General features: G+C 51.1%; 2 protein-coding genes across 2 annotated transcripts in view; both read right to left on the reverse strand.

The window, feature by feature from the left end:
- The window catches only part of ANO2 (anoctamin 2), a 337925-nt gene extending 327615 nt beyond the window's left edge, over positions 1-10310 (reverse strand). Inside the window, exons 1-2 of the mRNA XM_055568880.1 lie at positions 10232-10310; positions 225-409 (exon numbers count right to left, since the gene is read on the reverse strand). Coding sequence (XP_055424855.1) covers positions 225-409; positions 10232-10256 — 210 coding nt within the window. The 5' untranslated portion in view covers positions 10257-10310. The remainder of the gene's footprint in view (positions 1-224; positions 410-10231) is intronic.
- Positions 10311-13295: 2985 nt separating this feature from the next.
- The window catches only part of VWF (von Willebrand factor), a 122320-nt gene continuing 108854 nt past the window's right edge, over positions 13296-26761 (reverse strand). The window contains exons 45-52 of the mRNA XM_055568893.1: positions 25231-25411; positions 24239-24279; positions 23642-23758; positions 18143-18241; positions 17346-17474; positions 16790-16829; positions 14087-14184; positions 13296-13607 (exon numbers count right to left, since the gene is read on the reverse strand). Coding sequence (XP_055424868.1) covers positions 13419-13607; positions 14087-14184; positions 16790-16829; positions 17346-17474; positions 18143-18241; positions 23642-23758; positions 24239-24279; positions 25231-25411 — 894 coding nt within the window. The 3' untranslated portion in view covers positions 13296-13418. The remainder of the gene's footprint in view (positions 13608-14086; positions 14185-16789; positions 16830-17345; positions 17475-18142; positions 18242-23641; positions 23759-24238; positions 24280-25230; positions 25412-26761) is intronic.

The following is a 26761-nucleotide window of genomic DNA, read 5'->3' on the forward strand; positions in this document are numbered from 1 at the left end:
GCCAGGGGCGGGGCCACCCGGCCTCTTACACCTGTCTTCCCATCCTCCTCTGACCAGGGGACCCAGTGCTACTGGGACAGTGTGCCATCCCGTCTTGGAGAGACAGGAGATGAAGAGAGCCTAACAGAAACCCCGCCCCCACACACAAACCCACAACACACACCCCGTGCCCCCAAGTGGAGGGTGCCCCACAGGCCCGCCCATCCACATGCCCCAGTACTCACAGAGCTGTTGGGGGGGCTCCCTCCACCGGACGCCTGGCTGGAACCTTGAGGGACACAGCCCTGCAGACCCTGGGCTGGGGGACCCGGCACCTGGAGGCATTGCTGTCCGTGTTTGGGGCCCTGACCTCCTCTGGCCACTGCCCGCGGGCTCAGCCGGCGTGGGGAGCCAGGGAGCAGGGGGATGTCTGTGAAAGACAAGGACACAGAGGGACAGCAGCTTCAGGGGATGGGAAAGCATGGACACAGGACCCAGAGCAGCTGAGGCGCTGAGCCTGGGACCCCAGGGCAGCCCTGAGAACACACCACACCTCCCCACAGCTGCCCACCGCCCCCACCAGCCAGTCCTCATAGGCTTAGTTAGCCAGGCTCACACTGGCCATAGAGGAGGGGGTGGGGTGTTCCCATCTCTCTCTCTCACACACACACACACACGCACACACACGTGCACACACACACACACACGGAGCCTAGAGCTACCAGCAGTAGCTCCTTATGATGACTGTCATAATCTCTTACGGTTCCCAGACACAAGGAGGGCAGTTGCCTGGAGGCAGGGTGGGTGGGCACTGCTGGAGAGACACCCTGAATTAATGCCAAAGGTTTAGTCTTTAGGGTCCCTCCCAGGGCAGCAAGAGAAGGGGGCACCCTGGCAGCCCTCACACCCCTGAAGAAGACAGACCAAGAGTGGGCTCAGGGCAAGGGTGACGAGAACGGTGGAAAGTCAAAGTAGCTTCAGGAAAGCTAATAAGCCTGAATCTGAGTCTTGAAGCATCTGGAAGGCAGGGGACAGAACACCAAGGGGCAGGAGTGGGCATGCATGCTGGTGGGGCGATGGGGGCCTCCAGTTTAGGATATCAGGGGAGGGGCTTCTGTCCTCAGTTCCCAGTCTTGCTCATCCCTCTCCCCTTGTGCATTTCTGCCCAGATCAGAACTGAGAGCAAGACTGTGCACCCCAGAGTGTGTGTCTAAACACACCCTGAAAACCTCCATGTATGTCTAAACAACCGGAGACCATCCTGATGAGTACCTGGGCAGGTGATACAGTGGATGCTCACTCAAGGCCCATACTCCCTTGACAGCATTCAAGGACTGAATTCACACCAGTGACCCTGGTAGCTCAGATTAAGAGGCAGCCCAAAGCTTTAGTCACACCACTGTCTGGGAGCCACCATCCCCTAAAGGAGCCACTGGGGCTTTGAGGCTGGCCTCCAGGGCCCCACTGGCCACCCTGGCCACTCCCTCTGCTGGCCCTCTGATATACGGATCACTGCTGCCTGGGCTCCTGCTTTCATGCCCGCCTTCTCCCATAACCAGCGATTAGAGAACAGCGTGGAGTTCAGCCGTTCCAGCTCCAGAAAGACATTCCAGGAAATAATGGCATTTTAGAGAGCTCTGTTGGGCTTCCCTGTTGGCTGAGTCAATAAGGAATCTGCCTGAAATGCAGGTTCAGTCTCTGGGTGGGGAAGATTCCCTGGAGGAGAAAATGGCAACCCACTACAGTATTCTTGCCTGGAGAATTCCATGGACAGAAGAGCCTTGCGGGCTACAGTCCATGGGGTCGCCAAGAGTTGGACACAGCTGAGCAACTCACACACGCACACAGAGCTCTCTTTGCAATATCGACTCCATTTTTATTTCCCTTCTTACACCATTCACTTGGCTCTTAGCACAAATGGCCTTGAACAGGAGATGCCTGGGTGTTTGTGGCTTAGCCACCCTCCTGGGTTCTGGGGTGTGATACTGTGATTTATTGTAAAAACAGATAATTTGGCCTTTGTTCTGTACCTGCTACTGCTGCTGCTAAGTCGCTTCGGTCGTGTCTGACTCTGTGCGACCCCAGAGATGGCAGCCCACCAGGCTCCCCCATCCCTGGGATTCTCCAGGCAAGAACACTGGAGTGGCTTGCCATTTCCTTCTCCAATGCATGAAAGTGGAAAGTGAAAGTGAAGTCGCTCAGTCATGTCCAACTCTTAGCAACCCCATGGACTGCAGCCTACCAGGCTCCTCTGCCCATGGGATTTTCCAGGCAAGAGTACTGGAGTGGGTTGCCATTGCCTTCTCCAGAGCTCCTAAAACCCTCAGAATTTCCTAAGTGTGGAGAGCAATCAAGGTGTCTTTTGTTATGTTAACGAGGTGACTTTGGGGAAGCTCCCCGCTAACCTAAGAATGGGGCCTGGTTGCTAGGGGAACTGACCTTGTGATGAGAGGGTGGACCTTGCAGTCTCCCCTCCCCTTCCTCCACCTGCCCTCCTAGGAGGCTGTGGGGCTGGAGATTGAGCTTAGTCACCATCGGTGGCCGGAAACTTAATCAATTGTGCCTGTGTAATGAAGTGCCCCAAAAGGACGTATTACAATCAGTCATGCCCCTATAATGAAGCCCCCAAAAGGACAGAGTTCACTGAGCTTCCAGGTTGATGAACAAGTGGAGATGTGGGAAGAACAGCACATCCAGAGGGTATGGGATTCCAGGCCCTTCCCACGTATCTTGTCCTCTGCATCTCATTCATCTGGCTCTTCCTGAGTTGTACCCTATCCTTTCATAATAAACCAGTGATCTAGTGAATAATGCTTCCCAGCTGGATCAGTGGTAAAGAACCCACCTGCCCATTCAGGAGACGCATGAGACTCGGGTTCAATCCCTGGGTCGGGAGGATCACCTAGAGGAGGGCATGACAACCCACTCCAGTATTCTTGCCTGGAGAATCCCATGGACAGAGGAGCTTGGAGAGCTACAGTCCAAATGGTCGCAAAGAGCCAGACATGACTGAAGCGACTGAGCATGCATGCATGTACATATGTATATGTGCAACAGAATATTACCCAGTCATAAGAAAGAATGAAACAATGTCATTAATAGCATCATGGATGGACCTATAGATTACCACAGTAAGTGAAGTAAATCAGACAAAGAAAGACAAGTATCGTATGATATCACTTATATGTAGAATCTTTAGAAATGAGACAAATGAACTTATCTACAAAATATGCTTCCAAGGTGGCTCAGTAGGTAAAGACTCTCCCTGCAATCCAAAAGACAGAGACATGGGTTTGATCCCTGGGTTAGGAGGATGGAAACAGATTCACAGACATAGAAAACAAACTTAGAGCTACCAAAAGGGAAATGGGGTGGGGGAACAATAAATTAGCAGTTTGGGATTAGCAGATGCATCCTGCTATATATAAAATAGATAACATGGTCCTACGGTCGAGCACAGGGAGCTGTGTTCAATATTCTCTGATAAACCACAACGGAAAAGAATACAAAAAAGAACAGGTATGTATACATTAAATGAATCACTTTGCTATGCATCTGAAACTAACACAACACTGTAAATCAGCTATACTTCAAAAATAAAAAGAAGACAATAAGAAGCATTTGAATCTGTTGGCTAGCTACTGTCACCCCAGCTCACCATTCATTCATTCACACATTCAAAACCATTTCATAATCATTTACCACACACCTTGTCCTGTCCTGGATGCTGAAACCTGAAGATCTCAGAGTCTACTTGGGGAGACAAACGATCTAAATCTGTAACTTTAATATGTAATAAGGGTACTAAATCACAGGAAACTTACCATTTTTGATAGGCCCCTATGACAGAGACTTGGGCTTCCCTGGTGGCTCAGACAGTAAAGAATCCGCCTGCAATGAAGGAGACCCAGGTTCGATCCCTGGGTCAGGAAGATCCCCTGGTGAAGGAAATGGCAACCCACTCCAGTATTCTTGCCTGGAGAATTCCATGGATAGAAGAGCCTGGCGGGCTACAGTCCATGGGGTCGCAAAGAGTCGGACACGACTGAGCAACTAACACTTCACTTCATGAAACAGACTACAAGCTGCTTACCAAAATCCATGTTCTCCGCTTCTCCCTGAACACACAGCTAGACCATATTTCCGAGCCTCCCTGATGTAGCCACGAGACTGAATTCCAGCCAGAGGAATGCGAGCAGAGTGTTATGTGCTATTTCTAGGTCTGACCCATCAAAACCTTCCATGACTGCTCCTGCGCGCTGTTTCCCTGCTCCCTGATAACTGGAGTGGCAACCCTCGGGGCCATCTCGGAAGTCACAGATGAAGTTGGCTGAGCCCCCATCATCCCGGGTCCCTGAAAAGCTTTTGGGGAAAGAGCCACCCTACCAACTTGATCACCCACCCAGCCCTATCTCTTTAGCAAGCAGTGCACTCTTGTTATGCTTTACTCCTTATTTTTTAGTCTATTCATTAGAGCAACTAGCTGAGCATAAGGTGCCCTCCACTATCAATGTGGATAATAATAAATAACTTCACTTACTAGGGCTTCCCTGGTGGTTCAGACGTTAAAGAATCGGTCTGCAATTCAGGAGACCCGGGTTCAATCCCTGAATCGGGAATATCCCCTGGAGGAGGAAATGGCAACCCACTCCAGTATTCTTGCCTGGAGAATTCCATGGTCAGAGGAGTCTGGTGAGCTATAATCCATGGGGTCACAAAGAGTTGGACACGACTGAAGAACTAACGCTTGCTTACACGGGCAGTAATTCAGCCCACAGAGATACCATCCATACTCGTACTACAGAGCCTTGTTCAACTTCCCCCAGGTTGACAGACAGCGTAACTCCCCCGTGCCTGCACACTCCAGATGGGGAGAGATGCTCAGAGGTAGGCACTGGACGTCATCTCTGGCCCTCATTGATGCCTGGCACACAGCAGGTGCTCAAGGAAAGAGTGGATACAAAATCGAGATGCAGAAAAGAAGAGCAGAGAGGGATTTCTGGTCAGTCATCTCTCCTGTGCTTTGTGGTGTGGAATTTTGGAGCTTTGGAAGGTAAAAAAATTGAGAGGCTTTGTCACCAACAGAACCGCATTTTAAGGAATGGAAAGAATGGATGTATGTGCACGTATAACTGAATCACTTTGCCTGAAAATAATGCAGCATCGTAAATAACGCCACTCCAATATAAAGTAAAAATTTCATTTAAAAAAATAAATGCTAAAGGATGTTCTTCACGATGAAGGGAAGTGACAACAGATAGGCACTGGATAAGAACTGTTCCTGAGGGGAGAGTCTTGTATTCCTTTCTTACGAAGGCGAGGAGAAGAGATTGTAAGTCACTGGTCAAAATGGACTATTAGCCACTAAATTTTCTATATGCTACAAGCCATTGTGCATCGGTGCTCAGTCACTCAGTCATGTCCAACCCTTTGCGACCATATGGACTGTAGCCGCCAGGCTCCTCTGTCCATGGGATTTTCCAGGCAAGAATACTGGAGTTGGTTGCCATTTCCTATTCTGGGGGATCTTCCCAACCCTGGGATCGAACCTGCATCTCCAGCACTGGCAGGTGGATTCTTTACCACTGAGCTACCTGGGAAGCCCATAGGCCACTATTTCTCAAGTTAGAGGTTCGTTATCTGATGATTTGAAAGATAGTCGGTTATCTAATGGTTTGAAAACAGCATGTTTTTTTCAGTATAATAGAGTAGAACGGACCAGAAAAGTATAAAACAGAAACACCTGTTTTAAAATAAAGACAGACAAAATAAAATAAATGCCCACATGAAAAATAATAGCTTTCTAAAAAGCTACTAATGAAACTACAGCTCTTTATGCCGGGCAGTGTCTTATATATCACACAAATGCCACTGTGACATTCTTCTTAAAGTTTAATGTTGATGAACTAGTCTCATTTTCCTAGGCAATGGGACCCATGTAACTTATTATCTCTTTTCTGATCTGCCTGTCAGGAGGTTTATAAGTAAGTTTTTGCTTAATTACAGTACCTATTCTTATCTAGCTTTGGCTGATATAATAATATGTTCCCAATCTTTCATTCTTTGGCATTTGCTCATTTTCCCTTAAGTTTTATGGTATCTAGGTTTCCTTTCTTGCAATTTGTTTGAAGGTTAATAAATAAGAAATAGAAGTAGTTACTGATATAGGAAAAAAATAAAAAATGAATTAGAAAGGAGTTAGGGTCAAGAATCATTACCAAAATATTAAAAACCGGTATTTTTTTCTATTTAATTATTTTCAAGGGGCACGTATCATTACTTTTAAATTCTTAAAGCTATTTTTAATTAGTTTATGATGAATAACAGGCATCAGTGATTGCTAGAAAAGTGTGAGTTTTCCCATTTTTCTAGAAATCAGTGAACCAGTCAGAAGATGTGAGGGTGGGACTGCCCTGGGGGTCCAGTGGTTAAGACTCTGAATTCCCACTGCACAGGCCACAGGTTCAGTGCCTGGTCGGGAGCATAGAATAAATAAAAATACTCTACAAAACAAAAGGAAATATTTTTTTAAAAAAGGAGAAGATGCAAGGGTGGCATGCTTTATATTTGTGTTTGCTACACAGTGGGGGGAGGGTCTCACCCGGCTCCTTGAAAGAACTGTCCTCCTTTTGTAGTTTCAGTGCAAGTTAACATAGATGGAGAACTGTCAGCCAGATGGACTTATAAATTATTTGCTTAGAGTTTCTGGAGAGAGGGCGGGATTGTCTGTACAAGCCAAAGAAAGACTTCTAGTACTTCTTGAAATGTATTAATACTACGAAGTGTGAAAGTATTATTTGCTTCAGTCATGTCCGACTCTGTGCAACCCCATGGACTGTAGCTCGCCAGGCTCCTCTGTCCATGGGATTTCCCAGGCAAGAATACTGGAGTGAGTTGCCATTCCCTTAGCCAGGGGATGTTCCTAACCCAGGGATCGATCCCAGGTCTTCTGCATTGCAGGCGGAATCTTTACAGTCTGGGCCACCAGGGAGACTGTGAAGTATGGATGTGGTTAATTTCATTGGTGTGGTCTGAACAAGCCTGTTCTTGACCCCACCTCCTCCTTTCTTGTCCAACAATGAGCGCAGTGGTGACCTTAGGGCACCAAGAGTGGAGAATGTAAGGTCCTGACGGTCCAGTGTGCGCGTGCCCTGTTGGTCCTTGCAGCTCCAGCACTGAGCACTGACTGGCTCCACAAGTGTGCAGGAACCGGTGTGCGCTGCCCCCACAGGTGCGTGGTGTGCGGATCCATAGACGTGATCGTGAGCTGGGATTACCAGAATCCATCAGACACTGGGCAAGTTCTCTGCAGGCAGTGGGTCAGTCTCCCACGTGCCTGTAAACCATCAACGTGGAATTCAGGCAACCAGTGCTCACTAAAGCACATCCCCAGTGTGAACCACAGTGGCACGCAGGAGTTCAGTGATGACACCTGACCTTCTTAGGTTTGATCCCACTAGATAAACTAACCCTGATGACTCTAGACTGGAAGGCAAGCCATGCCTGGAATATGAACACAGCATCAACTATCAGCCTTGCAAAATGAATATCTCCCTAAAGGCCCCACTTCCACCCACCCCTCCACCCACCCCTTCCTTGCCAACATCTACACTTCCTTCTAATGGCTTCTGAAGAACACAATGAGAGCAACAAGGTGAGGTGGTAGGGAAGTGAGTTGGAATTCCAACTTTATCCTTTACTGATGATTCACTGGTGAACCCAATGTAATGGATATTTCCTAATCTCTCTGAACCTCAGGTTCCTCTTCAATGACATGGATTTCATATTGACCCCAAGGCTGTTGGGAAGTGAAGTGCGGTATCTGTATGCACAGTGTCTAAATATGTCTCCCCTTTCTCTTTGAAAGTCAAAAACATACAGCCTGAGCCCCAAGACTCCATGTGATCTGGCTCACCCTCTTCCTCACCCTCCAGGCACCGGGTTTCCCCCCTGACTTTTCGGACAGCCCAAGCACATTGCTGCCCCAGGGTCTTTCATCTCTACTGCTGTTGCTTGTGGAGAAGGCAATGGCAAGCCACTCCAGTACTCTTGCCTAGAAAATCCCATGGATGGAGGAGCCTGGTAGGCTGCAGTCCATGGGGTCGCTACGAGTCGGACGCGACTGAGCGACTTCACTTTCCCTTTTCACTTTCACGCAATGGAGAAGGAAATGGCAACCCACTCCAGTGTTCTTGCCTGGAGAATCCCAGGGACGGCAGAGCCGGGTGGGCTGCCATCTATGGGGTCGCATAGAGTAGGACACGACTGAAGTGACTTAGCAGCAGCAGCTGTTGTTTGAGGGCTTCCCTGGTGGCTCAGCAATAAAGAATCTGCCTGCAGTGCAGGAGCCACAGGAGACACGGGTTCAATCCTGGGTCAGGCAGATCTCCTGGAGGAAGGCATGGCAACTCACTCCAGTATTCTTGCCCAAAGAATCCCATGGACAACAGAGCCTGGCAGGTTATGATCCATAAGGTCTCAAAGAGTCAGACATGACTGAAGCAACTTAGCATACATGTATGCCGTTCTTGATCATTCTCCAGGTGTCCACGTGCCTGGTTCCTTCTTTGAAGGCAATCTTTTTTCAAACTCCTCCTCCCCAGCAACCTGATCACAAATATAGATGGATTCTACTTTGTAGCTAGAGGCCAGATTCTCGTCTCTAGTGGTCAAGTTTCTGTTCTTCGTGTGCTCTAGGAACGCCAGGCTGCTCTCAGCCAGTTGAAGGGTCCACGAGATGGGTGGATTAACAGGAAATTAGGTCCTCATTAGAGAAAATGAAACACAAGCTCCTTATAGCCCTCAGTGTCTCTGGCCCCCTACCCCAGTCCTGCCCCACAGTGGAAGTGGGCAGAGAAGAGACAGAGAAGCTGGACCAGACAGAGCCTGAGTCTGGTGTTTGGAACCCATCTCCCTGATCACACAGCCCCCTCCATCAGCCAGCAAAGAGGCCTAGGGTCCACCTAGAAGCAACTCAGAGAGCAGCCCAGGTGCCCAGAAAGGACCTGCTTAGGTTCCTGGCTCCCAAAATGATGGCGCCTGGCAGGCCACAGTGAAGGGGCGATTGGGCCCTGGATGCCCGGCAGCTGGGGCAGGTTTCTGATGTCCAATCCCAAGAGCAAAGCCCAGACAAGTTGTCTTGTCATCTTCTGGAGGAGCCCCCTCTTGTCCAAGATCCTCCCTCACCTGCCGTCTGCCTTTGGGGCTGAGATTTAACCTTGCTCGGCAGAAACTTCTGCCCTAGACCAGCATTCACGCGGTCCCAGAGTGTCTCTCCACATGTGCTCATGCAGTCCCAGATTCACACCCGCCTTCCAGTCCCCTGTGCCCACTGTTCATGCCAGTGAAGTGAGCACCTTCCCTGGCCCCTGCCACTCCACACCTCTCTCATGAATCACTGGAAACAAGACTCCAGACAGAATCCCCTTCTAGGCAGGGTCAAACCCACCAAACACACGTGTGTATTCAGTATCACCTGAAGATGCAGAAGGGTCATGCCCTGCTCCCCTAAACGCTGCCTCAATTTGCTTTTCCTCTTAAATAAGCTCCCAGAGAAAGACACGCCTGTGCTTCCCACGGTGCAAATGCCCTTCCTGGGGTGGATAAGGGCTGTGGGAGACTTCCTGAAATTGTGAGGATGCTCCAAGAGGCTAAAGCCAAGTTGCAGGGGGTGAGTCTGAACCTCTGTCCTCAGCAGACTGTTTCTGAATTAAACCTCAGCTGTTTGCTCATCCATTCAGATGTGCTAAACACCCCCTGACTTATAACAAGGAGAAGATAAAGAGATTGGAATTGGTAATTCATCAACAAAAAGCTGCTGCACCAATCCCCTGACTCTTGTCCTACCTCTTTTCTCCTTGTAGGACATGAGTGTCCAGGAAACCGCTCAGGTGTCCCTCGCCTTCCGAAGGTGAGAGCCACCCCAGGGTGAGAAGTTGCTGGTCTGGGTGCCCCAGCATCCAGGGGCACCCGTTGCTCCACAGACAAGCGTGGGACCCCTGAGCTTGGAGTCCCAGGACAGGGTGGTCTTGGGCTGAACAAAGGGCTTTCATGTCAGGGATCATAGACTGAAATTATGTCTGCCTGTCTAGCCAGCAGACAGGGATCTGCTCTGCGAAGCCCCCTCCGGGTTCACCCGGGGTCACCAATCTCAAGGGTAGGAATAGGGATGCCCTCTCCTTCACTCCCAGCTCCCTCTCCGTTCTACAAGATTCTGGATGCTCAAGACCAGGCCCATGCAAGGGAGACTCACCATGCAGCCCCGAGGTGGTGGCCATGGAGCGGGCGCACTGGACCCGAAACCCCGACTGTCCCGCGGCTGCGCTGGCGTCTGCACTGGCTTATTCAGCCGCCGGGCTAATTCCATCTCGGCTCAGCTCCGTCTGGACGTGCCCGCCCCTGCCTGCTGCTGCTGTCTCCTCCCCCATCCCTCGCTGGGCTACCCGGCTTCCTCAGGCTGCTGCGCCCAGGGCGCACCGGCTGCTAGTCGTGCCACGTGAAGAAAGAAGCGCGTTCCCGCCAGTGGGTTGAGTCTGGGTCACGCTCGGGTTAATGAAGCTGAGGGGCCAGACCGTAAGACTGCGGCTCTCCCTGCCCCGGGCGCTGCCTCCTAACCTGGTTCGGGTGTGAGCATTCAGCAGGATTATCTCTTGAACCGTCTGCCTGATTAGTTTCCAATCCCGCCCAGAAACCCTGCTTCCCGCCGCCCTGTCGCTGATCGCCTGGGTGGGGGTGGGTGCTTCCCCGCACACCTGCCTGCACTCTACCCGCCACCAACTGTCCCCCACCTTTCTAGAGACTAAAAGGAGCTGAAGTGGAGGAATCTCGCCCCAGGGACAGGAAGAGGGGCTGCAAGTGGTAAGGGGAGGGGCAGGTTTTAGAAAAGCTTCCCAGGGAGACCTTGGGACCAGTTGAGAAAACAGATGTTGAAAGCCCGATCCTAGGAAGAAAGAGGAGCTCAATCTCTCTGGAATGGCTTTGGTACTAGCCATGGGCAGGGGGATGGAAAAGAAGACCTCCAAAGGGCCATTCTGCATGATGAAATCTACAATTCCAAGATGCCCCTAAGGTAAGCGAGTGCATTAATATCAGGGACCCAGAAAATGAAAAGGTATTATGTTAACACATATGTCAAGTTGGCTCTGTATGACCACAGACTTTCCCATCTCCCATGCTGATAAGATGGGCTGGTGGGACTGCTCCCCACTTTATGCACGCATGTTCAGTCATGAAGTCATGTCCTACTCTTTTGGAATCCCATGGACTATAGTCCCTCAGGCTCCTTGATCCATGGGACTTTTCAGGCAAGAATATTGGAGTGGGTTGCCATTTCCTCCTCCAGGTGATCCTCTTGACCCAGGGATCAAACCTACGTCTCCTTCACTGAAGGTGGATTCTTTATTGCTGAGCTATTGGGGAAGCCCCTCCCTACTTTGTACATTATATCAGTTGATGATGAACCTGAGACAGTAAAGGGAGTCAGGAGCTGCGCAGAAAGAAAACCAGAAACAGCATGTGCCCACCCCAGCCCATCCCTGGCGGGCTATGTCTTGGCTTGCCAGGAATAATCAAGGCTGATATGGATACAGACATCCACTCCCTCAGCACCCTTCTCAGAGCCTTCCCCAAAGGAATGAGTTCTAATAACCGTTCTATGTTTTACTGCCTGTGTACCCATTTCACAGATGAGGAGACTGCAGTGTAAAGGTCAGGCCCCATATCTCTGAGGGCTGAGCTCACTCCAGAGTCTGTGCTCTAACACTTGGATCCTGGCTCCTTTCTCTCCCAGACACGCCCTTCACTCACTTCTGGGAACCCTTCCCTATGTGTTTCCAATGCCAGGAGGACTGGAAACATTTCTACCTTGGTTCATCTCTTCTCTCTCTGCACATACTCCCTGAGACTCTTCCTAAGACTCTCACTTTGGGGTACTGTCCCATCTGGTCTGAGGGTGACAAAACAGAGAGTCCTGGGAGAAGACTCTTGAGAGTCCCTTGGACCGCAAGAAGATCAAACCAGTCAATCCTAAAGGAAATCAACCCTGAATATTCTTTGGAAGGACTGATGCTGAAGCTGAAACTTCAATACTTAGGCCACCTGATGCGGAGCCAACTCATTAGAAAAGACCCTGATGCTGGGAAGGATTGAGGGCAGGAGGAGAAGGAGGTGACAGAGGGTGAGATGGTTGGATGGCATCACCAACTCAATGGACATGAGTTTGAGCAAACTCCAGGTGATGGTGAAGGACAGGGAAGCCTGGCGTGCTGCAGTCCATGGGGTCACAAAGAGTCAGACACAACTGAGCAACTGAACAGCAAGAGCTGGGACCAGAGGCAGATCCACCTTGGAACGCGTGCAGAGTGGGAGAGCTCCTGGTTCACATCCCACTATGTTTCTCCTTCAGCATCCTATTTACCCTGCTCCCTGATGTTTTTTTAAAATCAAAACATGCAATTTTTCAAGTTTAGCTTTTTCCTTGGTAGTGAATCGTCCTGTCAGTAAATACGAGGAGAACTCGGGCTATGGGAGCACCGGGAAATTGGCACCCCCTGTTGAAGAAGCAGCCTCCCACTGGGTTTCTCAGAGTCCCACGCCACCAACAGCACCTCGGTCCCGGGGTGGAGCATCAGGCGATCAGTCAGGAGAGAGACAGCTATTAATAGTTCTCTGGCCCCAGATCTGCTTTCCCACAGAGACCTTAGAGACTACTCAAAGTTGGAAGTGGGGTGATGATGGATAGAGGACGACAGCCTTTGAATTACTGAGCAGTTATATAAAACTTCTCTCCATTCCTCCTTCCCTCTACCTGGCTAAAACTCCCCACCAACGCAACTCAACGCAACTCATGCCATTTGCCTCCAACGTTATCTTCCCTGGAGGTTCTTATCCAGCAGAAGCAGAAAGGCCTAAAAATGCAGCCCTCCCTGGTTCCGGTGAGAACAAGGCTGAATCTGTCAGGACTAGATTCATGTGGCTCTGGTGGATCAGCCCGAGGGTTCTTGCCCAGGTGTCCAGGTCCTTGGGTTCTGAACCTGGCCTTGCCACCCAGCGGCTGTGTGACCTTGGGCAAGTCACTCAAGCTCTCTGAGCTACCTTCATCCTCGGTGAAGGGGCCTGAGACTGCAGTGGACCAGATGATGTCTAAATCCCTTCCAGCTTCATTGTCCAGGGCCTGCACTGAGTACAGTCTCTCTCTGGGGTGAAAAGGATCTGGTGTGAAAGCCTGGGCTCCCTCTCCACTCCCCAGCCCCCACCTCAGCACCCAGCTCAGAGCAGCCCAGCCATCTCAACCTGGATGAACCACCAGCCTTTGACGAGAGGATAGATTGGCCTTTATTGTGCACCCGGGAAGGTCCGGGAGTAGAGTGCGCATGCGCAGAGCAGGGCTCGCGCCGAGCCTAGCGGGAGGCAGCGCGTGTCCGTGGCGGGCGGGCAGCGCGTCACGGCCTGCATTTCCTGGAGGAGCACTGGCATTGCAGGGCGTTGAGGATCACGTGGTGGATGATGGAGCCGTTGGTGCAGCGCAGGGGCACTGACAGGGGCTCCGTGCGCGTGGGCGAGCAGCAGGAACACTGGTCCTGCACGTCGTCCGTTTCGATGGAGTACAGGGCTTTGCTGGTGCATCTTCCCTGCAGCGGGAAAGAGAGAGGCAGCGACGCGGGTGATAGAGAGTCCCAGGGTGGGGAGGGCTCTGGGGCAGCCCGCTTCCTGCACCTGCCCTCCTCCAGGCCTGGCCTCCGCCAGAGGAACCCAGGCCAGCCAGGCAGTGTGTCTGAAAGGCCTCCCCTAACTGGAACTCGCACACCCAGCCCTGTAGCTGCAATTTCTATGCATGTTTGATGGATCTCCGGGGAAGGCAGCTCCCGTGTTCCATAAGTAACCCTCCATTCTCTTCAAAGGAAGCTTTGAATCATTGCTGATTTTTCTTAATCTTCTGGGGTCAAAAGTTCTCAGTTAACTTCAATAAAACATTTGCTTTCAAAAGGGAAAAAATGTTCCTAGTTTCTTTCACATCTCCTCCCTGTGAACTTCCCAGATCTTTTCACAATGTATCTAAAGAGAGGTGTTTGAATGAAGAGACCCATCCTCTGAACAGAGGACCCCTTACCTGGCAGTAGTGAATGTCCACTTCGTCTTCAGATTTGCAGTCTCCCACCTTGATGGACTTCACCCTGGCTGTGATGTCCTTGCACTCAGGCTCCTCACCTACAGGGCAAGTGAGAGATGGGACCTGTTATCCTGCATGTGTGCTGAGTTGCTCAGTTGTGTCCAACTCTGTGACCCCATGGACTACAGCCTGCCAGGCTCCTCTGTTCATGGAGTTTTCCAGGCAAGAATAGTGGATAGGGTTGCCAGTTTCTTCTCCAGAGGATTTTCCCCACCCAGGGATCGAAACTGCGTCTCCTCCGTCTCCAGCATTGCAGGCGGATTCCCACCGGGGAAGCCTGCTTATACTATACCCAGAAGTGAACGGGCAATGAGTATCCAATAAATACAATTAATATCTGTCCATCCCTGCAAATGTCATTGTCTCCCTGGGCACTGAGAAGATCCTTGCGGCCCCTATGGAATCTTTTGCTTTGAGTATAGCCATCTCCTGGTTGCAGGCATGGGTTTCCTTACCACACAGGGGTTAACAGAATTCAGCTTTGAATCTCTCCCTGCACCACTGATAATTCTAGGATTCAGTGTCAGCTCACCATTGCCTGTCCAAACACTGGGAGTTTTCCATTCCTGGATGGCTCCAAATCTAATTCAACTTTAAATACATATTAGCCAGACTCCCAATTTCCAAATAATTTCATTTGAAAGCAAAAGCCTGCCAACCACATTAAGAGGGTGAATGAGGAAAACATATTGAAGCCAACACACAGTGGATTTAAATCCCCGAGCCTGGCTTATTTTCTTTATGGAGGGTTCCCATCTCCTGAAAGCACTGAAGCCTCCGTTTGGCCTCATTGCTGCTGCTACTGCTAAGTCGCTTCAGTCGTGTCCAACTCTGTGCGACCCCATAGACGGCAGCCCACCAGGCTCCCCCGTCCCTGGGATTCTCCAGGCAAGAACACTGGAGTGGGTTGCCATTTCCTTCTCCAATGCATGAAAGTGAAAAGTGAAAGTGAAGTTGCTCAGTCGTGTCCGACTCTTAGGGATCCCATGGACTGCAGCCTACCAGGCTCCTCCGTCCGTGGGATTTTCCAGGCAAGAATACTGGAGTGGGGTGCCAGTGCCTTCTCCGGCCTCATTGCTAGTTTTGCAGATAACAGCCTTGGCCAGATTGCCCCTGCAGCACACCTAGAGAAAAATGCGTCTCTTCCTGGATGGTTTCCTGATCTCAGCCATGCAGACAGGAATCACAGAGAGATATGCTCTCAGAGCGTGTCCCCTCAGTCTGCAGCTTGGTTACAGCAAGTCCAGGGACTGTCAGAGTGAGCCATCAGGAGAAGAACAAATGACTGACCACTGAAGGTATTCATGTTTTCACTCTTTCTTTCTTTTCCCCAGGGGCTTCCCTGGTGGCTCAGATGGTAAAGAATCCACCTGCAATGCAGGAGACCAGGTTCGATCCCTGGGTCAGAAAGATCCCCTAGAGAAGGGAATGGCTACCCACTCCAGTATTCTTGCCTAGAGAATTACATGGACAGCGGAGCCTGGTGGGCTATAGTCCATGGGGTTGCAAACAGTCAGACACAACTGAGCAACTCTTTGCTTTCTCTACCTCCAAATAAACATGGGAACATGGATCCAGGAATCCAAAAACAAACAAACAAACAAACAAAAAAAGCTAAGTAACTAAACTAAAAAACAAAGAATATTAGTCCAGGCAAGTAATTCTATACCCAGAGTATACAGCACTAACTTTGGGATTCTGAGAAGTACATGTGCTCATGGAAACAAGAACATGCGGTGAGATGCTTTCTGATGAGCGGACTGGAGCTCCGTCTCCAAAGCTGCTGCGGTAACTACTGGGGGACCAACCCGTGCAACACAGTGCAAGGTCAGGAAAAGCCAAGGACTTCCCTGGTGGCCCAGTGGCAAAGAATCTGCCTGCCAACACAGGGGATACAGGCTCGATCCCTAGTCCAGGAAGATCCCACATGCATCGGGGCGTCTAAGCCCATGCACCATGACTACGGAGCACGTGCGCTCGAGAGCCCATGCTCAGCAACAAGAGAAGCCACCACAATGAGAAGCTTGTACACCGCAACTAAAGGTAGCCCCAGCCCTCCACAACTAGAGAAAGCCTGGCCACCGCAATGAAGACACAGTGCAGCCGAAAGTAAAATTACTTTTAAAAAAGAACAGGCAAGAGTGAAGGAGAGGAGATTAATAAAACTGGTTAATGAGACCAGCCTTATCAATCCTTAAGAAGACTGTGTTTCTCTGCAGCCCCACAGCCAGCTTCTTGCTTCCCCTTCTCTCTGGGATACCCAAAGAACAGAGGTGTATTGAGTGTCTCATCTGTTGAGATCATAAATCAAGGTGCCTTGTCTTCAAGGAGCTTCACTGGCAGAGAGATGACATTCTCTTGTGATAGGACTGTGACCAACCCAAGACCCGGTGAGGAGAAAGGCAAGTAAGAGGCTAATGATTGCCAGGAGTCTGGAAGAAGGAAGAAGAGACTGGTTTACAGGCATCTGAAAGGGGGCTTGAGTAGGGGGCAGTCCAAGGACATGCGAGGCAGGGTGGCAATCCCCTGCAGAATGGAATGCAATGACTGCGTTATCTTTCTAGAATAAAGTTCACTTTGAGGAACATCCCCTGGACTTAATCTGATGGGTTTCCAGGGACAGTCTATTGGTAACGTACTTACATGTGTCACAGCATGTGCCAGGAATTTTCATGATTTCCCCCTAAGAAAACAGCAAAGTCCCGAGTTAGGCACAAATAGTACATAGCAGACACTTTCTGTCATTCCAGGCCAAGTCCTGCCTCTGGACTCACAGCCCTGAGCCCAAGTCCCCAGAAGTGAATGGACTGTCCCATCACAAAGGTGAGCAGACTGACCACCCTGCCCGGTCAGGCTGAAACGGTCCTGATTATTCTGAATTCTCTTCCAGTTGAGAGTCTCCAGGACTGCCATTCCCAGGGGGGACCATCAATTAGTTTGGCCTCTCACCTCCCCATTCAAGGATCACAGATCCAATCTCCCCCAAGGGGAGGTATTTTCTTAGAGCATCATAGAGAGAGTTTCATCTCTCTATCAGGCTTTGATTTTGTAATTTTGTTGATTTTTAAACTAGGCTGGGGTTCTCCTTGAACACTGGGAATCATGGCAGAGCTGGACTGCCATTCAGAAGAACCTTCTTTTTTCAGTCAAAGATGGAACCAGTCGAGAGGAAAGCAGGGCCCGAGCTCCGATGGCTCACCCCCTCAGCCAGGCATTTGTGTTCGTTGAAGGGCGGGCAGCTCATGACCCTCTTCTCCCAAATGAACTCTCCTCTCTTGTTGACTTTGCAGAAGTGACTATCACAGCCATCCTGGAGTGTCTCATCACGCTGAAAGGAAAGAGAAGACGTGCGCTGAGCACATCTGAAGGCAGCTTGGGTTTCAAAGCCACTTCAAATAGTGACCTTGACTCCCTGGAGTTGTTGAGACAACGTGGGAGACCATAGAACAAGAATGAGGCAGGTGCAGTCCAGTTTTGCAACCTGTTTACTGGGAACAAAGCTGTATGAAGGCAGGGAATCCCTAAACTCTTCTGACCACATAACAGCAAAAAGAATTAAGACACTGTGGAGGTAAACTGGCCAATCAATAGCTGAACTAGAGATGAGTGCCTCTGACGGAGAGATGAGTGAACTAGGTGCCTGTCTCACCAGCCCATCCTAACTTTCACAGATCGGCATCTCTGGCACCTGACTGCCTACCCAGTCTCAGAGATAATCAAGGCTGGAGAAAATCTTAGAGGTCGACCAACTCTCAATCATGGGGGCCCACACCAACTATCCCCTTATCGAGGAAAGTGATAAAATAACTAAATCAAAGAGAAAATCCTATACCTTCTAAAGATTATCCATCTTTTCTTTATAAAAAATCAGAAATAGGTATGAAAAGAAGTCAATATTGACCCAAACTTGGCCCCCTCTTTCTTGAAGAAAAGATCCCCAAGCAGGGAAGCAAACGGTGATCTGAGGGGACAGTCTTGACTTCCACTTGCCCCCACCTTCAGCATCAGGATCTGTCCGCCTCGTAGCTGAATGGTGCACGCCGTAGGCAGGCATCTCCCACAGCATTCGCCCGGGAGCTTCTCTTCCACGTAACCCTGGAACCAGGAGAAAATGCAGCCTCTGTGAACCTCCCCCGAAGACCCCGCTCATAAGTAAGCCCACTGTAAATGATTTCATCATACCCAGCCGCTCCAACCAGAAATCTAGGGGTCATCCTCATCCCTGCTCTCTTTTGCTCATCCCCTGCCTCGCCCCTCACCCACACATCACCAGATCTTGCCAAAAAACGAATCTTGAACTCATCCTCTGCTTGTCATTCCAAGGTCCTCTGTCATCACCTAGTCCACGCACTCATCATCCGCCACTGGACTTTGTCACAGCGGAAACTGTCTTCCTGCCTCCATCCCTTACCTTTACGGTAGGGGAAAAGGCTGTAGCTTCCAGACCACAGGATTTCACGGTTTTACAAAATTGCCCCCAAATCTGGGAGACCACACAGGGTAACCAACTTTTTATTTTTGCAAAGAATTTTCAAACATGTTAAGCAAATAAGAAGCAAAAAGCGATATCATCAGTTGTCTCATCATTGCATTAAAATTAAAGCTCTTTCACCTTTCCCCACCATGCCAAAAGGGGCTTCCCTGGTGGCTCAGACAGCAAAGAATCTGCCTGCCATGCGGGAGAACCACGTCCCTGGGTCAGGAAGATCCCTTGGAGAAGGGAATGGCAACCCACTCCAATATTCTCGCCTGGCGCATTCCATGGACAGAGGAGCCTGGTGGGCTACACTCCATGGGGTCGCAAAGAGTCGGACACGACTGAACAACTAACACTTTCACATCATGCCAAAAGAAAAAAAAAAAAAAAACAGGAAGAACAAAACTTAGTAAAACTTTAAAAGAATACATTTAGCTATGTGAAAGCCAATGACGGTGTCATTTTTTCATTTTGCTACATTTATTAATGACCACTTAGAGATTCATTCCTTGGGGTCCTGAGGTTTTTCTGCTGTGAATCTCTAGCAGGTCAGTCTGGAGTCCCAGGCAGAAGACCTGGATGTCTCACAGGGCTCCTATGTTGATTGCACAGAGACTGAAGGGTCCTAACCAGCAAGGAGGTGAGGAGTCTGTGAGTGTGCACTGAACCCATCAGGGAGGCTGTAGAGAAAGCCAGTGAGGACTGAGCTTCCAGCAGAACAGGGCGACTGGATGGGCCCCGGCTACACACACATGCTTGGAAGGACACTGCTGACGTTTGAGGCCATGGGGTGAGCTTTAGCTGTGTTTTCAAAATCACATGATTCCTGAAGGTGTGGACTGTGATGAATGGGAGAGGAAGAGAGAGATGGGAAAAACAGCATGAATGCATGCAACTGGTTATTATCAGAACGAGGAAATAAAATGGGGTTGACGTCAGACAGGATTTCATAGGAGCCTGGATTGGGGCATTTTCTAGTGAGTGCTAGAAGAGACTAGGAAATACCCTCTACTCAGCCCAAAATCTTTACAGGAGACATGAGGGATGGGGGACAATGGAGGAGGGGGTTGCAAAATGAAGAGATGAGGCTGTGGAGGCTCCATCCTCACCCCAGAGGGGCCAAGCGCATGGTGAAGCCAAGGACAAGGAAAGATGGGGGGCGTTGTGGGAGGGAAAAGGGACAGGAGGAGGTGGAGGACGGGGTGGGAGATGAGAGGAGAGGGCAGTGATTTCAGAGGAGCAGTGGACTGGGGAAGGAGGGAGGGGAGGGGAGGGAGCAGGCTGACCTCACCCGCAGGAGAGAGAAGAGACCCTGAGAGGCGAGAACACAGCTGCACGGGTGACAGGCGTGTCTGAGCGCCGCTGGGCTTCCGGCCACTGCTGACCGGACACCCACTGCACAGCCAGCAGGTGGACCAGGAGGAGGGCAGAGCGGACCGGGCTTTCGCTGGAGCATCCAATCAGGAAGGGCCAGGCGTCCCACCAACCACAGAACTCACAGGTCAGAGCAGCCAATGAGCCCTGCTCCCCTGTCCAGGGATGCCCCCCAGGCTCTTCTCACAGGTGTCTCCCTGCCCTTTTCACAAACTGTGTCGGCCACTCGAGGACCCCAGTCCTATCTCCCCACTGCCCTTACTCTATTTTCCTTTTCTCACCCTCTTTTTAAACTTTTTTCTCTTGTGAATACATTTATTAACATCGGTCCTATGCCTGGTTTACAACTGATAATGAATAGTGAATATGGGCTTCCCAGGTGGCACTAGTTGTAAAGAAAACCCGCCTGCCAATGCGGGAGACATAAGACACACAGGTTCAACCCCTGGGTCGGGAAGATCCCCTGGAGGAGGGCATGGCAACCCCTCCAGTATTCTTGCCTGGAGAATCCCATGGACAGAGGAGCCTGGCGGGCTACAGTCCATGAGGTCGCAAAGAGTCAAACACAACTGAAGCAATTTAGCACATTCGCACAGTGATAATAAAATATTTTAAACCTTGCACTTGAAACTGTGTGGGTTATTTTCAAGTCTCCTTTGATATTGATTTCTAACATAATTCCACAGTGTTAAGAGAACAGAGTCTGTATGATTTCAATACCTTTAGACCATGAAATTTTTGCACCTTGTTTTATGTCCCTGGATATGTTCCAGTGTCTCCTGGTTTATAGTCTATGGGAACTTGAACAGAATTTTGTATCCTGCTGTTGTGTGAAAATTGCATAAAACTTAATTATGTTGAATTGGTTCATAGCGCTTTTCAGGTCTACTGTATCCTTCTACTTCTCTGTCTATTCATTCCAGTAATTTTTGAGAGTTTGATGTTGAAACTCCAACTAAAAGCCTTAATTTATCTACTTTTAAAAATAATTGCAATATCTAGTAGAACTATTTTTAAAAGCCTTTAAAAAAGAGAAACTACTTTTATTTTTTGAAAAGCCACTGCCCTTACTCTTGCTGATCTGCCAATCTGTCCCCATTCCCACTCCTGGGTGGTCACTGCTGAAGGTCAATCGAAGGTCATGCTCCTCCGGGAGGCCTTCTCAGTGTTCCCGGTCAGGGTCATGTCTCTTCCCCTTGCCTTCCTTTGTCTCTACCAGCAAAACCACCAACACAGACCATCGGCTGCTGGGCCCCTTGAGGCATAAGCATCGTCTCCCCTGGAGGAGACAGAGGGCCCATGTTTCTGGTGATGCTAACAGTCCCATCTGACATTTGCAGTTCAACCAGTCTGACCTAAACTTGACCCAGCACAGCTCCCCACGTGCAGGAGGCCTCCCGGAGGTCCAGGGAAGGATGCTGAGCGAGAAGGGGCATATGAGGCAGAGCTCAGCAAAGGCTGAAAGACACACCGCAGAGCTACTCTCTGGGATCTCAAGGGGGAGGAAGTGAGTTTACTGCCCTGTTTGTGTGTGTGTGTGTGTGTGTGTGTGTGTGTGTGTGATTTGCTTGGTCGCTCAGTTGTGTCTGCCTCTTTGCGACCCTATGGACTGTGGCCTTCCAGGCTCCTCTGTTCATGGGATTCTCCAGGCAAGAACACGGGTTGCCACTGCCTTCTCCAGGGGATCTTCCCCATCCAAGGATTAAAACCGCTATCTCCTGCACTGGGAGGCGGATTCTTTACCATCTGAGCCACCAGGGAAGCCCGCACTGCCCTGGGGAGATGCAATTTTGGAGAAGAGGAGGAGTACACAGACCAAAGTGAGCTGTGGATTTAAAAATATTTAGAAACCTATGTCTAGACTGGATTCTAAAACTGGGTATCTAAAAAAAAACAAAAAACAAAAAACTGGGTATCTATGGATACAGAGGAGGTGACTGTGCCATCCTCTGACCACCAGAGGGCGCAAGTAAAGAGCGTGCTCATCCCCTTGACCACTTCCTGCAGGACAGTGGGTGCGAACCTCTCTCTCCTGGCATTGATTGTAATTCCAACGACATTCAGGTGAAGGGGTGCCACAGACTTCAGACAGCATCATTCCTTCCTATGCTGCTGCTGCTGCTAAGTCACTTCAGTCGTGTCCGACTCTGTGCGACCCCACAGACGGCAGCCCTGGGATTCTCCAGGCAAGAACACTGGAGTGGGTTGCCATTTCCTTCTCCAATGCATGAAAGTGAAAAGTGAAAGTGAAGTCGCTCAGTCCAAATGTATCAGGGGAGTTGTCACACACACACACACACACACACACACACACACACACACTTGCGTTGGAAACCCTAAAACAACCGGGATTTTAAATTTTAAAAAAGTAAAAACACATATTTCGGTCCCTTCTTCCTAACTGAGGCAAGGATGTTCTCCTTGAGCCATTGTATCAGAAACAATGTGTATCCTATTCCCTTCATTCCCCATGTATGTTATTAAGCCCCTCCTTGAAGCCTCACACAGTGCCCAGGTGCAGAACACACCCTGTCCTCAAGAGTGCTGACCGCACGGGCTCCAGTGTTCCTCATCCCTCGCCCCATAGCCCCTCCCCTCTGACCACTGCACTGCTCCTCTGATGAGAGACTCCTCTCCAGGAACCGTCCAGCCCCTACCCACTGCTCCACCACCTAAAAGAGTGGTTACATTATGTATTCTGTGCATCCAGCTCACAACAAACTCATCTGACCAACTGTATTTTCTAGGGCAGCAGGAGCCCCAGATGCAGGGGGCAGCCTGCGGAAGAAGCCAGGGCATCCTCCTCAGCACTGCTGCAGCTCTGTGTGGGGGAGGAGGGGTTTGCTAAGAGTCGTGATTAGACCAGTGAAGTGCACACTCTCCTCTACTCCACTAGAAATGAGGATTCCACGTCCCTGATCCCACCTGCGGAGGTATTCAAAGCAAACACCATCATCGTGACCTGGCAGAAACGGAGTGAACTATTTTAGACCACCCCAGTGTCCAACAGGGCTTCCCTGGCGACTCAGTGGTACACACTCTGCCTGCAATGCTGGAGATCTGGGTTCGATCCCTGGGTCAGGAAGATCCCCTGGAGAAGGAAACGGCAGCCCACTCCAGTATTCTTGCCTGGGAAATCCCATGGACAGAGGAGCCTGGCGGGGTGCAGTCCATGGGGTCACAAAGAGTCGGACAACAATGTGCAATAATAAAAGTATACTTTGAGGCAGGTCCACTCCAGAGAACGTTGTGTAGAAATCTGCACGTAGCAAGTGTCTGATAAATAATCGTGGGCTAACTGGTAACTGTCAGATAAATATTTGACTGATTTTTAATGCTTTCAAAGATCAGTAATGATGTTACTTAAAATGTTGCCTAAAAAAGAATACAGAATTGTGAATATGATCTCAGCCTTGCAAATACACTAAAAGAATGTTTAAAATGTACAAAACTAAATTATAATTATTTCTGAGAGATGCAATCTGGGTAGGTGACTTTTAGTCCCTTCCTGACAGTTGTCAGATACTGGACAGAATCAGAAAATCATGAAAGTTTTTATTTAAAGATCCTAGTGAGGTCCCATTGCCTGGGTCCTAAAAGTGCCCAGCTGACCCCCCGGTCCCCCCAGCCGCAGCCCCTCTTACCGCAGGGCAGGCCTGGCAGGTGGTCTTCCTGCACTCCAGCTTGAATCCAGAGATGACCCCTGCCTGGACGATGCAGCGGCAGGTCATGCATGCGTCAACCATCACAGTCTTCCCGGGCTGGAACCAGGGGGGACCAGGGTCAGGCCTCCTGGCACCCCGGTCCCCCAACCCCCGACTGCCCTCAGCCCCATGAGCCATCTGTCTTAGGTGTGGGGCCCAGCTGCTCAAAGCTGCTAGGAGCCATCATCACCCCAATTCTCCTCCGGTCCCCAGAGGCCACTCCTTCCCCCACCCTCCCCCCTCAAGGATAGCAGTGGTGAGAGTGAGGGCTTTCCCTGGGGCAGAGGGAGGAGGGACAGAATGACATCTCCCGTGCCTGGGGGCTGAGGGACTGGGAGCTGAGCGCTAGAAAGCGAAGGCGGGACCCAGGCCCCAGAGAGTTGGGGCTTCCACTCCAGGATGCCTGGGAAGTCCTAGGAGCAAGGGAAGTGTGGGTGGAGCAGGTCACCCCGGGCCCTGTCATTTGCACTTTCAGATGCTGCCCACCCTCCACACAGCCCCTGTCCCTGCCCCCCTGGGGAGAACACATCAGCTCACCCCGATGATGGTGCCGTTGAGCACGCAAGCCTGCACGGGCTCTGGGGAGAGACAGGCGCAGGGCATGAGTGATCGGAACACACCTGCTGGAGACCTGCAACCCGGCCGCTCCACTGGGCTGGGTCTCCCCCCTCCACCTTCCAGTCCTTCCCTCCACCCCCACAAGGCACTGTGGGTCCTCTTGCCCATGTGGCCACACTGACCCCAGGCCCCCCAAGGATGGGCAGCTGCCTGCTCCCCACCCTCCAGCCCCCTGGAGCCCTGGAGGGGAGGGTGCTTGTTTAAGTGATTCACATTGACGGGGCAAGAGAGAGGGTGCTGTGCTTGTGAAGGAATGAAAATCTGCTTTGGAAACTAAGTCCCATGATAAAATCACACAAAGAATTCAGGGTAGCAGGTGGTGAGAGTTGTTTGCTATTGCTGCTGCTATTGGTTGTTTGGCTGATTGGTTGAGTGCTTGGTTTGTTGGTTGCTTGGTTGATGGTTGGTTGGTTGATTGGTTGTTTGGTTGATTGGTTGCTTGGTTGCTTGGTTGATGGTTGGTTGGTTGATTGGTTGTTTGGTTGATTGGTTGCTTGGTTGCTTGGTTGACTGGTTGCTTGGTTGCTTGGTTGGTGGGGTTAGGAGATGGACAGCTGGAATACCTTCTCCAGAAGAACGATGGAGAAGGTATTTGTAGAATCAGAGAAGCCTGGATCCAATCCCAGTTCTACCACTCAGGTGAGCAAATGGCGGTATCACAGTACTCACTGTGATCGTCAAGGGATGACATGAGACACGGTACAAAGCCAGCACCGAGCTCAGTGATGACCTTCAGGAACTGTCCTGCTTCTCTCCTCTCATTTGCTTTCTCCCCAAAACATTAGGAATGGACAGGAAGATTTGATCCTGCCCATTTCCCTAAGCTGCTCCAAAGGCAGGGATTCGGGAGCCCTCCTGAGCCTTTTTGGAGGGTTGGGAGACCTGGTGGCTGGCCTGGTGGCATGTCTTACCGCAGCGACACATGGGGCAACAGCCCAAGGTCTGACAGCGCAGCTGGAAACCCAAGGGGCAGACGGGGACGTCCAGCTGCGGGCAGGAGACGTTCCTCTGCTGCACGAAGACCTCCTCCTCGACTCGGACACACTCGTGGATGAGACAGGGGTTCTCGGGGGAGGCCCAGTGAGAGCCAACCTGTGGGCAGAGAAGCCAAATGGGTCACAGGGCCCAAGGTCCCACTGGGAGTGGGTGGTCCCCTCAGGAGCTGGGGTAGGCCCTGGAGGTGAGCCTAGCTCCACAGCTAAGCCCTGCCCATGGGGGAGGCCCCTGGAGGGAATGACAGCTCGTCCAGGTCCTTCGGTGAGTCTGGGTCAAAGTCCCCCCAACCAAGAGCCCAGCTCAGAGCCACCTGTGCTCCCAAGACAGTCTTGAGCCACCAGAGGAAGCACCTGAGGACAGAGGGTGCTCCCTCCACCCTCAGCCCGCCTGGGAGCTGAGCAACCAGGAACAGCTGCGTGGGGAGACAGCAGAGGGGCAACGCGGGGGTTGGGGGAACCAGCCCATCGCCCAGCCTCACACGGCCTCCCTCTGAGGATGGGATGCTGGCATCTGGCCCTTGGCCCTGCAATCTGTCCCCAGGCCTCCAGGCTGCAATGGGTGGCCTGTCCCCTCGGGCTGGCTCCACCATCCAGGAGCACCGAGTGTCCAGAACATGGTTCAGAAAGTCCCCCGGAGTTTCTGACCGGTCTGTGTGTCTCCCAGACGCACGAGCAGGGGTGCCCAGTCGGCATGCTCCAGGCCCGGCAGCTTCTTTCGGGCCCGGTTCCCTTTCTTCTCTTTTCAGAGGAGGAGCAGAGTGCCCCGACTGCAGCCTCTGTCTTGACCCCTTTCTGACTCACCCTGAACACACCTTCCCGCGGCAGGCCACACTCGACTCTGATCAATAACCCACTGAGCCCTGGACATCATATGCATTAAGAAGACCCGTCCCTACCCACTCCCACTGGTCCCTCATGTTCCAGAGCCACTTCTGACCCCCAAGTCTTACAGGTCAGAGGGAGACTTGAACTGGGGAAGGGAGACTCTTCTGTAAACACTGATGTCAGAGCTGAGTGAACCCTGGAGGCAGATGAGTGACTGGGAGAGAGGGGTACTGAGCCTCAAAGGTACCAGTTGCCAGCTCCCCCCGCCACCAGGACACAGCAGCATCTGACCCTGGGGAGGATTCGCAAAACCAGCCTGATTCTGGGGTGATGGGGAGCAGGCAGCCTGACAGGGCGGGAGGAGGGATGGAGCAAGGACATCCCCAGGGACCAGGACTAGAAGAGGGAGGTGGGACCCTCTGATGGGGAACTCAGCAAGCCCCTCTGTCACCACCAAGGAGGAAGAGGCCAGTGGGCCAGGGCAGGAGATGCGCATGGCCAGGGCAGGACAGTTAACCCTTTGCGCTCCTTCTAAACAGAGTGTGTTTTGGTCTCCCTGGAGGACTGAGAAGGGACCTCACACCCACCCCACACCTGCCTCCTGAGGATCCCAGGGCTCAGC

This window comes from Bubalus kerabau, chromosome 1 (genome assembly GCF_029407905.1).
Source record: "Bubalus kerabau isolate K-KA32 ecotype Philippines breed swamp buffalo chromosome 1, PCC_UOA_SB_1v2, whole genome shotgun sequence".
Lineage (NCBI taxonomy): Eukaryota > Metazoa > Chordata > Mammalia > Artiodactyla > Bovidae > Bubalus > Bubalus kerabau.